The sequence below is a fragment of the Zalophus californianus genome, chromosome 12 (assembly GCF_009762305.2).
Source record: "Zalophus californianus isolate mZalCal1 chromosome 12, mZalCal1.pri.v2, whole genome shotgun sequence".
Classification (NCBI taxonomy): domain Eukaryota; kingdom Metazoa; phylum Chordata; class Mammalia; order Carnivora; family Otariidae; genus Zalophus; species Zalophus californianus.
Window position 1 is genome coordinate 53,155,770 of NC_045606.1, and position 16,337 is coordinate 53,172,106.

The following is a 16,337-nucleotide window of genomic DNA, read 5'->3' on the forward strand; positions in this document are numbered from 1 at the left end:
GCTGATCAACGCCCCCGGCAGTGTTGTCTACCCCGTGCTAAGCAAAGGAGGTGGGTGCTGCTGCTTACTAGCAGGAGGCTCAGCGATGGTGCCTGGTGGGTGCAATTAGTTAAGTGTCCAACTCTTGGTTTTGGCTCAGATCAAAGCCCTGCATCTGGCTCCGCACTCAGCACAGAGTCTGCTTGGAACTCCCTCCATCTCCCTCTGCCTGCCCCCGACCCACACCCGCCAAATAAATCTTAAAAAAAAAAAAAAGGTGTCCAGCCATGTGGCTACAGTGTACACACGGTTTATAGAGGTCCTGACCTGTCAGCTTTTGAAAGGATTAGATTTTTTTACTCTGTGATTTTCCCCTCAATTCTCAGCATTTCTTAAATTTAAATTCAATTAATATATAGTGTATTATTAGTTTCAGAGGTAGAGTTCAGTGATTCATCAGTCTTGTGTAACACCCAGTGCTCATTACATGACATGCTCTCCTTAATGTCCATCACCCAGTTTCCCAATTCCCCACCCCCTCCCCTCCAGCAACCCTCAGTTTGTTTCCTATGATTAAGAGTCTCTTATGGTTTGTCTCCCTCTCTGATTTCATCTTGTTTCATTTTTTTTCTCCCTTCCCCTATGATCCTCTGTTTGGTTTCTTAAATTCCACATATCAGTGAGATCATATGATACTTGTCTTTCTCTGACTTATTTTGCTTAGCATAATACCCTCTCGTTCCAGTCACATCATTGCAAATGGCAAGATTTCATTTTTTTTGGATGGTTAAATTATATTCCGTTGTATATATAAACCACATATTCTTTATCCATTCATCTGTCAATGGACATCTGGGCTCTTCCCATAGTTTGTCTATTGTGGATATTGCTGCTGTGAACACTGGGGTGCAGGTGCCTCTTCTTTTCACTACACCTGTATCTTTGGAGTAAATACCCAGCAGTGCAAGTACTGGGTCGTAGGGTAGCTCTATTTCCCACCTTTTGAGGACCCTCCCTACTGTTTTCCAGAGTGGCTGCACCAGCTTGCATTCCCACCAACAGTGTAGGAGGGCTCCCCTTTCTCCGCATCCTCGCCAACATCTGTCATTTCCTGACTTGTTCATTGTAGCCATTCTGACCAGGGTGAGGCGGTATCTTATTGTGGTTTTGGTTTGTGTTTCCCTGATGCCAGTGACGTTGAACATTTTGAAAGGATTAGATTTTTTATATTTTTGAAATTGATATTTTAAATTGTGCTCAAAAAGTGATTTCACTGAGGTGTTAAACTTCTAACAATTCAAATTCACATAAAATGGTATCCCACTGTTAGTAAAGGTGCATTATTTAAAAAGGTTCCTCTGTGGTGCAGATATCTACTTGGGAGTGACTAAGGTGGGCAGGGAAGCTAGAAGGAGCTAAGGGCAGTCTGAGTCGCCTAGAGCCACAGTCCACTTCTTTCCCTGATGTGGTTCTGCCAAGTGAAGATGCCTTCAGGATTCTTGGTCACTTACTAGGGAATAGTTAATGGTTTTGGCAATTAAACCAAAGAGCCTGGCCTTGCTACACTCTTACCTTCTTTTCAATGTCAGAATCCGATTTGGACCACCAGACACAGCTTTTCTGCCTTTGCCTTCTGTCCTTAGATTCCTGAATGTGCTCCCTGCAGTGTGACCAAAATGACATGGCCACTGCAGCCTGTGCAATAACAATGCACTTTGGCCAGAAAAGAAACCCTTTGTGGGGAGATAACTCATGTTGACATCTTGTGAATGACTTGAATTCTTCAGCCACCGCCCCCCCCCCCCCCCCCCCGCACCTGCCACACTCAATTTAAGAGTGCTGACCAAAATGGGAGTTTCTGCAGTTAATTATGGAATTTGATCAGCCCAAACTCCTCAGCCGGGGAGGTGTGATGTCCCTACAACCTCCATCCCATAAGCAGAAATTCCCTAGTGAGTTGGAATGCCAGAGGGATGAAATCAGTGTGTCTAGAGTGCCTTCGGTGAGGATTAGCTGCTGGGAACTTGGTTAAGATCAAGTTTTAAAGATGTTCTCCTTCCAGAATTCACCCTGCTCTCCCAGTGGCATGAAGGCTCTAAAGGAGCCGTGTGGGCCGTGTATGGGCCCTGCCTAACTGCGCAGTAGTTATGTGCAATGGGTTTGAAGTTACACATTCATTATTAACATTCTTTTATCCCCCCCTTTAGAAAAACATCCCTTTGTGTTTTTTTTTTTTTCAAGGGGCTGGTGTAGTGGTTAAAGGCAGACAGAATAACAGTCCCATTGTTATGCGGTGCCTTCAAATAGCTGACATTTTCATGTAGTCAAGATGTTTTTTTAGCCACTGATTCCTAATAATTTGAAAGATCCTTTTGTCCTAGAAGAGTTTGCACATTTTTACTTCCCTTGTCCACTGCCTGATGAGTGAAAGCTTCTCCAGATGGAGCTGTACTAAGGAAAGAGAAACTTGCAATGGGATGAGCTGCATTTGTATTGTCTAATGTGGGGTAGCCATGAGCCAACCGTGGCCAGGGAGCACTTGAAATGGGGCAACTGAGGAACTGAAATTTTTATCTTTTATTTTTATTTATTTTTTAGAGAGAGAGCGTGTGAGAACATGGGGGTGGAGGGGCAAAGGAGAGGGAGAGAGAGAATCTTAAGCAGGGGCTTGATAGCACAACCCTGAGATCACGACCTAAGCCCAAATCAAGAGTCGGATGCTTAACCAGCTGAGCCACCCAGGTGCCCCTGAGTAACTGAATTTTAACCTCAAAATTTTTTAATTGATTTATATTTAAATACTGATATTTGATTCAGTTATTGGAAAACAAAAGTGTGTTTGAATCAACTTGAGCATGTAAATCTACTTTTGCAACAGTATATTTTATGAAATTGAAATACAGATCAAGTATATCTGATGAAGAATCCAAATTGAGATATCCTATAAATATATACACCTGACTTGAAAGGTTAACTGTGAAGAAAAGAATGTAAAGTGTCTAATATTTTTTTTTGTTACATGTTGAAAGCATCTCAGATATACTAGGTCAAATAAAATACATTCAAATTAATTTTGCCTGTTTCTTTTTACTTGTTTTAATGTGGCAACTAGGAATCCACTGTTGTGGAAATCGAGGCCACAGTGCATTCTCTAAAATGAGAAGATCAGGCAGGGGGTGCCTGGCTGGCTCAGTTGGTAGAGCATGTGACTCTGGATTTTGGGGTTGTGAGTTCAAGCCCCACATTGGGTATAGAGATTACTTAAAAATAAAATCTTTAAAAAAAATGAAACGAGAAGTTCAGAAATATATATACTCAGAAATGGTAAAAGTTTCCATCAAGAACTGTCCTTCAGCAGTGTCAACCCAAATCTACATAAGAGGAAATCTGCCAACTTGTCTATTAAGAAATCCCCAAATTTGCAGTGATTGCACAGATGGCACTAAACTGAAAGCCTTAATGGACTATAAATATGGGCATTTGGAAAGGTGCTTGTGAGGAGTGGGCTTAGTATTAGGTGACAAAAAGCCCTGCTGGATCTTCGGGGTACATAGGTAAGACCCCACATTTCCACAAGCACAGTGTGTCCCCGTAGAGCGCTAGTGTTTGGTTGTCTCCATCAAGTGAATGTGTCTCACGCCATGAATTTCGGAAATCAGGATGATTTCATAGTGTATCGCCATCTTTCCTCACAGAGATTAGTCTTCCTTCAACAACTACGGTGAAAAAGGCCCAGAATTCGAGTGGTTATTTGAGGGCACGCAGGAGTGAATGAGTTCTACTTGAAACAGTGAAAAATTGTGACTTCTTAGAGGAATTAGAAAGCTGGAGGGCTGTTAGGTACGTAAAGTGGGGGAAGGGGTTGCCCTTGAGTTTGGTCTGGGACTGCGGATGGAATGAGGAAGACGCAGGAGAAGGCGACAAGCACAGGAGATGGTCGCGGTTTCGATCATCTCGCACTGGCCTTCCAGTCAGCAGTGAGGAATAGAAGCTGCTCACCTAAGTGTAGTTTGTCCTGGAAATGGCCACGTGAGAGCAGAGTCACAGGGCGCAGGCAGGGAATATGTCATGTTGGACATGGATGCCTTCCTATGAAGGCAGCCTCATACTCAAAGGACTGAGGTATTTACATGTTTGACGAGAAAATAGACCATCTCGTTTTAAATAGGTCATAAATTTTATATTGCCTGGGGATTATCCTTGATTATCCTCACAGGAAACTTAGTATATGGTTAAACACAAGTTGTATAACAGTAGATACACTTTCTTTGTTCATTTTGCAAATGTGTTGCCACTGCTAAGATTTTTTTTTTAAAGATTTTATTTAGTCATTTGACAGAGACACAGCGAGAGAGGGAACACAAGCGGAGGGAGTGGGAGAGGGAGAAGCAGGTTTCCCGCAGAGCAGGGAGCCCGATGCGGGGCTTGATCCCAGGACCCTGGGATCATGACCTGAGCTGAAGGCAGTCGTTTAACGACTGAGCCCCCCAGGCGCCCTGTCACTGCTGAGATTTTTGTTACCGCTCCTTTATTGGCATTTTCTCCACAACCAAGTTATAATACAATCAGGGGTATTACAATGTGGGATTCAAATAAAATACCACCTTAATGTTAGGAGATCCAAAAATTAAGCGTTACAAATGTGGGATCCTGCTGCCAAGTAGTTTTTGGCCTTGCTGTGGTGTCTAGAGCTCCTGGTCCTGGCAGAAGTTGTTCAGTTTCAGCTTAAAATCAGGGCTCAGGGTTTCTGGACGCAAGAGATCAGCTTTTCACAGAGTACTGTGCATTCTGGGAACCACTAGAGAAGCTGAATAAAATAGTTAACAATCTGTTTAAATGCATCACAGAGTTCTTAAAGAGCATCAAAGGAAAGTCTAGAGCTCAGGGCCTAAGATAGGAGCAAGAAAGAACCATAGATTTACCTGATATTTGCTATTGATGTTTCCTTGGCGACATGTGACTATTTACAAGATAGGACAGAGTCTGAAAAGCTGATCAGAACTTTCATCAGTATCATGGAACTTAAAAGGAGGAGAAAAAATAAAAAATAAAAACTGGGATCAGGCACCACCAAGGAAGAGGTTATCCAGAGAATCAAACAGTGATAACGGTTCTGGGGTAGATTGGCTGCAAATGTGCAGGGATGGGGGGAAAGGGGCATCTGACACATACTGTATCTAAGAAATCAATTCTAGGTGGATATAGTTAGAAATTTGAAAGGTACAACAATGAATACATAAAATACGAGAAAGAACCATATTTGAGCAAAAATTCCTCAAGTTGGACATGGAAGTATTGAGTACAAGGGAAAGGTTGATGGATTTGACTGTATTAAAGTTGAAAACTTTTCCTTGTCAGAGGTTACTGTTAAGGCACTAACAGTGTAAGCCTCAAAGTGGGGAAAGAGGTTGGCAGTGCCTTAAACAAACAAAAGACTCATATGCAGAATATGCAGCGAACTCCTACATTCAAAGAAGTAAGGACAGATCGATAATTGGGTATAAAAGTGGGCAGAATACATAAGCAGCCTGTTCACAAAAGAAGGTATTGTAATGACCAGTAAACAGGAGAAGTTGCTTGACTCTGTAAGTCATCAGAAAAATGCAGAGTAAACCCACAAAGAAAGATACACTTGTGCTTCTGGCCAAGATGGAGTAAGAGGAGTGGATTTACCCCCTGCTTGAGAGAGCACAACACTTTGACAAAATACGTGAAGTGCTGGACCTTTTCAGACACTGGATATCCGACAGCAGAGGATAGCAGTTCATGACGGACTTGGCACAACAGAGGTGAGCTCTGTGATGGTCCCAATTGTTTTCCTTGAGCGAGTTTCTGGGCATGGTACAGGGAGGGGGAACCAGGTAGGATGTGGCGGCCTCCTGGAGTTGAGGGTTCAGAGCTGAGAGTCCAAGGAGAACAAGGTAGCGAGAGTTGGCAGAGCTGAGTGCCAAAGAGGAGAGAACTGTAAAGAGAGAACTGCAGAAACTTCTAGAGGCCCTTCTTAGAGTCTTCAGCAGGAGGAATAATTAGCCCTGGATTACACATTATTCCAGTTCTGCCAAACAAGTCTTAAGAGCAAGGTCCAAAAGGATCAAACTGTTTCCAACTAATTAAACTGTATCCCAGAACAAAGCTCAAGAAGATAAGAATAAAAATATATTTAGTCCTAAGGAGGGTAACTTTGTGATGTGTGACATACCATTAAAGATGACAGGGCATGTAAAGAGTCAGGAATATTCAACTCTCAAAAAAAAAAAAAATATTCAATTCTCATAATGAGGAAAAATATCAAAACAGATACAAATGTTAGGATTAACAGACCAAAACATCAAAAATTTTAGCTGTATTTGTATGTTCAAAAAACAAAGTGGAGATATGGAAAGATAAGGAAGCTCCATGTGTGTATATTGGGTATCCTCAAGTGGAGGAAGGGAGACAGAAAAGATACTTGGGGAGTAACAGCCAAAAGATTTCTCACTTGATGAAAAGTAGAAATCGATAGATTTAAGCTCAGTGAACCAAAGCACAAGCTACAAAGAAACCTCTATCAGATCACTCATATTGGTCATAACCAGTGATAAAGAGACCCAAAGATCATCCATAAAGTCACAGTATGTACAAAGGAGTGAATGTAAGCATGGTGAAAGGCTTCCCAATGCAAATGAGAAAATAGTGGACCAACAGCTCTAAAGAACTGAAAGAAAAAAAAATCCATCTACAATTCTTTATCCTGGGTAATTGTCTCTTAAAAGTAAAGTCAAAATAAAGATGTTTCCAGACATTCAAAAGTTGAAAGATTTCATCACCAGCAGACTGGCAATATGAGAAATGTTAAAGGAAGTGCTTCAGGCAGAAGGAAGATGGTACCAGATGGAAATCTGGATCTACACAAAAAATTGTCAGCATTGAAATGTTAACTGTATGGAACGAGACAAGACAGGCACATCAGCCATCCATCAGAAGGATAAGAAAGAACACAGACCTTGAAATGCTACATGAGCTCAGACCCTGGTTCTGTTGGTTAGTGGCTAGGTTACTACTTTACTTTCCCAAACATCAGTGTCCTTGTATACCAAGCGGGGAAAACAGTAGGTACTATCTCTTTGGTTTCTGAGCAAGAAGGGAAACAAAATATGTAAAGAAATATGAAAAGTACTTATAATAATGCAAAACGGCCACAAATTCTTCCCCTCCATGCATCCATGCCATTTTATTAGTGTGATGGTGCAATTTTCATCCAGGCTCGAGCTTGTATCTCTGTTGAGATTGTGATGTGACTTATTTTGGTCCAGCGTATCATTAGCAAGAGGTTTGCTGAGCTCACGCACAGCTAGGGGGTACCCTCTTGCTGCTTTTCAGAAACCTCGGACTACCTCATCGTGAGGGGGCCACAGCTAGCCGGCTGAAGGGAACGCACACGCCCGTGCCCAAGCTACCAGCTGGGTAGCCAGTACCTCCAGAGGCAAAGCCACTGATCACCAGCGGACCACAGACACCAGGGGACCAGCTGAGGAAACCCAAAGGCTGACCCACAGAGTTGGAAGCAAAGAAAGTATTGCCATTTCAAGCCCCTGAACTTTGGGGTAGTTACACTGCAGAAGCAAATTCAAACACTTTAGTTAGGTCTTTACGTATATATGCCTAAATACTGGAATATATATTCACCAGTCTCGAGGACTTTTATGTGCTACTGATTTTTGAAGTAAAAGATTTTACTTGAAATTTAGAAACAAAACAATATCAAATAGTGGCCCATGGAACTAGTCTTGTCTGGTTTCTTTCCTTTTTCTTCCCCCCCCCCCCCCAACTGAAGATACCTTGATAAGAGTTGTGGCATTGGTTTGACATCACTGAGTGACGTCACTGAGTGGGAGGACTGGTGAGGATATCATGAATTGGCCTATTTCCCTCTCTTGTCAGTTTGTGCATTGAGTTTTTCAGGCTTTGACCTGAACACATGTCTCACACCATGAGATACCACGATCGAACCCACCAGAAGGCTAAGACTAAAGAGACAATAGTAAATAATGGTAAGAATGTGGAACAGGGACATGTTCTTCTCTAGCCAGTGGGATCATAAATTGATATGGCCTCTCAAGAAGTCTATTTAAGTATCTTATAAATATGAATTAAGAATACATGATTTTCCAGCATTTTCCTTTCTCAGTGTATGCTCAGAAGAAGTATATACATGTGTGGACCAAAAAATGTAGACAAGAATTTTCATAGCTACGTCATTATTATTTGTCATAGGCCCAACTGCAAACAATCCAAATGTCCCTTAACAGTAGAATGGATAAAAACATTGTGTTATGTTCCTACAATGGAATACCACCTAGCAATGGAAAAAAACTAGTGCTGTATCTAATACCAAAAATAAGCCTCACAGACATAATTTTGAATTACAGAAGGCAGACACAAAAGTACAGATTGTATGAATCTACATTATCTAGAGATAATGTCCATTTTTGAGAGGAGGGTCTAGTGACTGTCATGGGATATTAGGGGTTTTCCTAGTGCAGGTGTATTCTGTTTCTTCTTGGTGTTTATAAGAGTTGTGTTCACTTTGCTAAAATTTAAGATGTACACACATGATTTTTTTTACTTCTCTCAATTTTCAAAAGGTTATTTAAAAATTCAGCATTTGTGTTGTGACTATATTTATATAAATTTATGTATGCATGCTAAAGATGTGAAACAATCAGCACTGGTCTGTATGTCCAGTTATTCATAAATAGAAAGTCAAATTGCAAAATATTATATATTTTATTTTTAGTAAAAATAAACTAAGCACTGCCTGTTACCTAGTATTGGCTATAATGATTTACAAAATTTATAACAAGCTAATTTAGTCTTTTTGGGTTATGTAAGTAATTGCATCTTCATTATTGCAAATTTGAAAAATATGGAAATAAACAGGTAAAAGATCAGAATAATACACTGCTAGAAACTGTTTTTGAGTGATTATAGTTTTTAATGTGTCTGTGTCATAGCATATATACTTAATCAAAATTGGAATGTTCTTTTACAATATGTTCCATGTCTATAAAAGTTTTCATTACATGAATATGCGATAATTTAACCAACTTCTAGAAAGTTTTTGCAGATTTAGATTTTCAGCAATGTTGCATGTCCATTTCCTTGTACTATCCCCAATACTAAGTAATATTAATTAAAGTAACATTTTGACAGATTGGCTTAAATTTTTGCTCATGTACCAATAACTCATTTTCATCTTACTCCAGAGGACAATATCCACAATAGGCAGGACTGCCTACGTTTTGGACATTACTTACATCCATATAAATTTCATCATCATGACTGTTACCATTGTTATGAATAAATGAGTTGACCAAAGAGGAATAAATCTTGTGCTCTCCATGCCAGGAGTGATAGTAGGCTTTTATGTTATCCCGTCGAGGCATCTTTCATAGATGGAGCAAATATGAAATTAGATACGGGCAAAAGGCAAGTGGTAAGCTTTGAGAATATAGTAAGAAGCTACAGTAATTTCATTTCTCTTTGCCTTTGTTTTCTAGGTGAGCATAGAGTGGACCAGCTGATGTGATGGCTGTATTGGTTCACATGTTACATTCTAAAATTACACAAATGAGTTAATACTTTTTACTTTATTTACAGGTAGATAAATACATGCTCTTAAATAAGTAGCTCTTCCTGTGCACAGTTCCCACGTGTAGGAATTTCAGTTACCAAGGATTGGGTAAATAGCACCAGTCCCCCCCCAATGCGGTCCAAAGTTAAGATACTATAGGATGTTAAATGCGAGTAAGTGCAAAATGCACAGACTTCACTGCTAGTTCTTCACAGAAATCCCTGGGTGAATAACAGAGGTGCCTCCTGCCTCATGGACAGTTTAGACAAGTCTGTCCATGACTGGCCATCACGCATCTCTTTACACACAGACAGCAAAGCGTGTAGTGTGTTATCTCCTTATCCCCAGTGATGAACCATGTAACATTTTACAGACACACATAACTGAAGGAGGGAATTGGTAATACAATTGGAAGCCTAGCGAAGAAATGAAAATTGATCATGCCAAATGTTTAATTTGAATGAAACATAGATGTAGTTACAGAGAGAATGCTCACTGGGAATGATGGCTCTGTACCATTTTGAAAATTCTAAATTTGCAGCCGGAGGATTTTGGTGAAAATGAACTTACTGATACAAATGAAAACAGTTATTGTGCCAAAATGGATGAAAATGTCCCACGGGAAATGAGGGAAATACCAGCCCCCCAAAGATAGCTTCACATTAAAGAAACTCTGAAAGAAATTCGATGACATTGAAAACTCAAGGGATAAAATGCTGGCAGCTGATCCAGATTTTGAAAGGAACATGACAGTTCTTGAAGGCATAGAAAAGATGCTCGTTCTGTATCTTAAGTTCTAAGATAAGAAGGCAAATGCTAATCAAACTACTCCTGATAAGTTTTCTATAAAGAAATAAAAATTATCAATATTTTTACTATTTTAAATTATAGTGTACTAAATAAAGTTTTTATTTTATATCCTTGTACTTCTGTAACCAAGAGTGAGAGGGATTTTAACGTTTTAATAAAGATTTTTAGAAGTCCAAGGACAATCATAAGTTTCCCATCAATTATTAAGATTGCATGGTCATTGTTATGATCCTACACTACTGTGTGAAGCAAGGATTGCTTGTGTATCTACTCACTAGTGGGTGGATGTACCTGATTTGCTATAAACTGTAAACTGAGGGAATAACCTTTCTTTTGTTGCTATGATTGGCCTTTGTTATGGCCTAGGTTATGAGTTTTTGAGATTCTCACTCACTTTAAAGAGCTGATGATCGCTGCTTGGGTTATCATATTCTCCTCCATCCCTGTACATTACCCAGAGGACATTTATACACAGAAAGTATCTCCAATGATCTAACAATTCACTGTTAGAAACCTACGTAATATATAATGATGTTATGACTTGTTTATGATTTAAAGTGTTCAAATCCTTTCTATTTAGTGAGATAAAAACGGGGGCCTCTAAGGCACTCATTTGTCTTTTTAATCATAAAAAGTTATTCTGAACATCAAACTAGTAAAGAATTTTATTTTAGTGTTAAAAACTACAGAGATCTTCATAGAAATAGAACAAATTTGGATGCCTGGGTGGCTCAGATGGTTAAGCGTCTGCCTTTGGCTCAGGTCATGATCCCAGGGTCCTGGGATCGAGCCCTGCATCAGGCTCCCTGCTCAGTGGGAAGTCTGTTTCTCCCTCTCCCACTCCCCCTGCTTGTGTTCCCTCTCTCGCTGTGTCTCTCTCTGTCAAATAAATAAAAAATAAAATCTTAAAAAAAAAATAGAACAAATTTGAGGACACTGGGGTCCACATTAGTTAAAAAACAAACAAAAAATAAGAAAAAACCCAGCTCTGTTGTCTCAGAAGCTTTAAATGGAAGACAGGGTGTGAACACGCCCGGCTTCAAACATGCCAGAGGTAGGTAACATGAGCACGGCAAGCCACAGGGTTTGCATTTCCTGGTCACTGATTGAGAGACTACAAGACTAGAAGTTGTTTTGAAACTGTTTTCTCACCAAAGCAGTAATGTCTGAGAGTGTCTAATAGTTGAGGTCTCATTTATCCTGCAGCTTTTCACCTGAACATTATTTAGGCCCCTTACATGGCAGAAGCCATTAAACATCTGTGCACTTCCTGGCCACTTCAGTTGTGACGGTGAATTGTTAGATTATTGGAGATACTTTCTGTGTATAAACGTCCTCTGGGTGATGTACAGGGATGGAGGAGAATATGATAACCCAAGCAGTGATCATCGGCTCTTGCAAGTAAGTGAGTCTCAAAAACTCATCTATTTTAAACTCAGATTTCTAGCTGTGATTTTCTTTAGTACTAAAACTGCGAATACAGCACAAATGTTAAGGCCAAAAGCTTCAAAGATTAAATCACCCTTAAGGAGTTCCTGACCGATATTGGTGTTGGTCTTGTCATGCAGGAAATTGAGGCAGGTTGGTGAAGTTGCTATTGGGATTGTTTTGAAGTCCAGTTAAACTGTATTTCAAGAAAAACTCATTATAGAGATGGCATCTATATGTTGCTGGTAAATGCTATATAGCTTTAAACCACCTTCTGGTTATCAGCACCTTTCATTTCTATTGAGGCACACAGTTTACATAACATAGAATTAACCATTTTAAAGTATACAGTTCATTGTATATATAAACCACATCTTTATCCATTCATCTGTTGAAGGACGTCTCAGCTCCTTCCACAGTTTGGCTATTGTGGACACGGCTGCTTTGAACATTGGGGTGCAGGTGCCCCTTTGTTTCACTACATCTGTATCTCTGGGGTAAATCCCAAGTAGTGCAATTGCTGGATCATAGGGTAGCTCTATTTTTAACTTCTTGAGGACCCTCCATACTGTTTTCCAGAGGGGCTGCACCAGCTTGCATTCCCACCAACAGTGTGGGAGGGTTCCCCTTTCTCTGCATCCTTGCCAACACTTGTTTCCTGTCTTGTTAATTTTTGCCATTCTAACTGGTGTGAGGTGGTATCTCATTGTGGTTTTGATTTGTATTTCCCTGATGGTTAGTGATGTTGAAAATTTTTTCATGTATCTGTTGGCCATTTGTATGCCTTCTTTGAGAAGTGTCTGTTCATGTCTTCTGCCCATTTATTGATTAGGTTTGATTGCTCATCTAGGTATTTCAGTATTTGTTGACAGAAAAAAATCATTGTGTGCCATTCATTTATGAAGTAATGGAGATGATAATGCTTAAAAAATATACAACTCAGCGGCATTTTGTACACTCGTGGTGTTGTGCAAACATCATCTCTATCTAGTTCCAAAATATTTCCATCACCCCAAAATAAAACCCTATGCCCATCAACAGTCACTCAGCATTCCCTCCTCCCTCCAGCCCCTAGCAACCACCAATGCTTTCTGTCTCTAGGGATTTCCCTGTCCTGGACATTTCATCTAAATGGAATCATACAATATATGGTCTTTTGTGACTAGCTTCTTTCATTTAGCATCATGTTTCCCAGGTTCATCCGTGTCCTATGTATGAACACTTCACTCCTTTTTGTGTCTGAACAACATCCCATTATATGTATGTGCTGCATTGTGTCCAGTCATCCATCATTGGACATTGGGGTTGGTTCCACCTCTTGGCTCTTGGGAATAAGACTGCTGTAAATGCTTGTGTACAAGGATGTGAACGTTTGTGTACAAGTACCTGTTTTAAAATATTTTGAGTATATACCTAGGAGTGGAATTGCTGGGTCTTCATTGTATATTTAACTTTTCGAGGAACACCAAACCGTTTTCCACTCAGCAGTGTTTGTTTGTACCATGTGTAAGGAGGAACTTCTTCCCATTCTTGATACTGCCTCGGGTTTACTCTCTGCCACTCAGTCTACCCCAAAAGAGGTAGTGTGGCTCACCTGATTGTTCTCCTTGTGAGTCTGCCTTCAGAATGCATGTCTTCCTCTCCTTTCTTCTGTGCCAGCACCTCTAGATGGAGAGCCCTGTCCTGGTCTGTGCTGACGGGACTCCATGGACAAGTATGGCTCTTCCAGTATTCTGTATTCCAGTTAGGCTTTAGTCTCTGAATTGGCCTCTGGCTGAACAAATGTTGATCTGTGTCTTTTAATTTGGTTTGTTTTATTTTTCAAATAGTCTGGTACCTACAGTAGAGTTCAGTATGTTATTGGGGGTTCCTTTGGAGATGCCACAATTTGGAGTATCACAGTTAAGCCAGAAGAATTTGAACTTCATAGATACATTCTAGATTTGGGGACTTAACATCTAAAAGCCACTTAGTGTTAGCATTGTCAACTTGACAAAGTCATCTAGTATTTCAGCTTCAATTTCCTTGTCAATAAAAATGGGGGAATCTTATTCACTTTCTTTGTATAATAAATATGCCATAGAGTACACTTAAGTATCAAAGCAAGCGCACACTAACATAACACCCAACACAGCAGTAAGGTTGTATGTAACTTAAATTTCCCTTTCAAATATTTGAACACACTTTTCTTGTAGTAAGTGATTTTTTATAGTATAAGAATATATCTGAATTTTAAAAACTTGACCATAGGGGCTCCTGGGTGGCTCAGTCATTGGGCATCTTGCCTTCGGCTCAGGTCATGGTCCCAGGGTCCTGGGATTGAGCCCCGCATCGGGCTCCCTGCTCGGTGGGAGGCCTGCTTCTCCCTCTCCCACTCCCCCTGCTCGTGTTCCCTCTCTTGCTGTGTCTCTGTCAAATAAATAAATAAAATCTTAAAAAAAAAAAAAAAAAAAAAAAACTTGACCATAAAGTTCCCAGCAGGGTGACAGCTACAGGTATATGGTGCAGACAGGGAAGTTGGTGTCTAATCGCCAAGTAAAAGAGAGGTGACTTTTTATGGTGAGCATTCAACACCTGACACCTGATGATACGGCCAGAGTGCCTGGCTACTTCTCCGTAAAGGCCTATTTATTTATTTATTTAAAAGATTTTATTTATTTATTTGACAGAGAGACAGAGAGGGAACACAAGCAGGGGGAGTGGGAGAGGTAGAAGCAGGCATCCCGCCGAGCAGGGAGCCCGATGCGGGGCTCGATCCCAGGACCCTGGGATCATGACCTGAGCCGAAGGCAGACGCTTAACAACTGAGCCACCCAGATGCCCCTATTTATTCTTAGAGATTAATTTATTTAGTGTGTGACTGACCCGAGGTTGTGGGGGGCGAGGGGCAGAGGGAGAGAATCTCAAGCAGACTCCGTGCTGAGCACGGAACCCCACATGGGGCTTGATCTCCCAACCCCAAGGTGGTTGACCTGAACCAAAATCAAGAGTAAGTTGCCCAACTGACTGAGCCACCCAGGTGCCCCCATCAAGGTCATTTTAAACTCTGGAATTTAAGAAGTGATGGTTACTTTGAAGAAAAACATTTTGAGACAGCTCTGTAATTATATAAAGAATGTTTTGTGAATTCACATGGCATCATCACTAGATAACCTGAATATATCTCCAGTAAAAAATGCTCTTGTCTTTTCAAATTATCTTAGGTGACGCGTCACCTTACCAAGCTCTTTGACAGCATTGCAGATCTGCACTTCAAAGAAGGTCAGGATGTGTCCGTCCACAGAGCAATTGGAATGTACAGCAGAGAGAAAGAATACGTCCCGTTCCAAGCCGAATGTGAATGCATAGGCCATGTAAGATTTGGTGATGAGGTCTTCTGTGCTATGGGAGTATTTTGGGGATAATTTTTAAAGGTTGACTTGAACAAGAAAAAAATCAACTGCTGTCAAATCAGGCCCTGGTTGGTTTGGAGATCCGGGCTTCCTGTTTAGCCATGTCCAGTCTGACCTCCCATGTCACGCCGAGGTCCACCATGTTTCCCCCTCTGTGCTCATGTGGCTCCAGCACCCTGCAGAGTCTCAGAAATGCTAGCAGTTGAGCTTGTCAGGAAGGATTGTCGCAGGTTGAGTGAGTGGAACCCAGAAGGAGAAGAAGGTGCCAGCCCAGTGACAGAATCTCCTGCAAACCTCTTACTGGTTTCACCACTGAGAGTTGGGGTGAAGCAGCACCTTGTAGGAAAGCATGTCTTAAAAGAGGCTTGTGGTTCAGGATTGTGATGTGAATGTTCTAAACGGCCGCTGCTCATAAATAAAGTTGATGGAGTCTACCACTCTGATGTCAAGTTCCCTAATATGCACGGACAGGTAAGTTAGTATATTCTCTCCTCGCACAGCCAAATACCTCAAAAATATTCTTAATGGTTAATGGTGAGAATGGTTCATTATGATTTCTGAAAGAGCTCTTGGTGTTTCCACATGATGTGGAGGAAATGCATCTTTTTATGATGCTTGTGCAGCTCGAGTTAATCCACAGAGTCACTGAGACAGTAGCCTCCATTCCAGAGCTGTTTGGGTTGAGGCAGGGTTCCTTAAAATGTCCCTTGCAGAAATGTGATGGCAGGCTTTTTTTTTTTTTTTAAACAGGGATTTTCTTTATTTCTCTCTGCTGCTTTTTAATATTGTACCAAGAAATCCTGCCAAATGAAGGGGAAGCAGATGGTGGAATACTTTGATTAAAGTGTATTTTTTGATCTCTTGGGCTCTTTAGGATATTATTACAGTGATTAGAAAAGTCACCATAAACTATCTTGACAAAAGTGTGTTGCTGTCTGCTCCCTCCCTGGCAGACTGCAAGCCGACTGGCATGGTGCCCAGAAGGAGGACAGTCCACTTGACGGATGTGGTTGTCGCTCGCGGGAACCCTTGGTACTGAGCATTTTCACAGTGCTCTCATTTGTTCTGTGTAAACAACTTAGGCCAGAGACTCGAGCGTACGCCACATTGATCCT

The 16,337-nt window shown here is 40.9% G+C and overlaps 1 protein-coding gene across 1 annotated transcript in view; it reads left to right on the forward strand.

The window, feature by feature from the left end:
* DNAH11 (dynein axonemal heavy chain 11) overlaps positions 1-16,337 on the forward strand; it is a 327,809-nt gene that overhangs the window by 87,030 nt on the left and 224,442 nt on the right. The window contains exon 29 of the mRNA XM_027574450.2: positions 15,034-15,183. Coding sequence (XP_027430251.1) covers positions 15,034-15,183 — 150 coding nt within the window. The remainder of the gene's footprint in view (positions 1-15,033; positions 15,184-16,337) is intronic.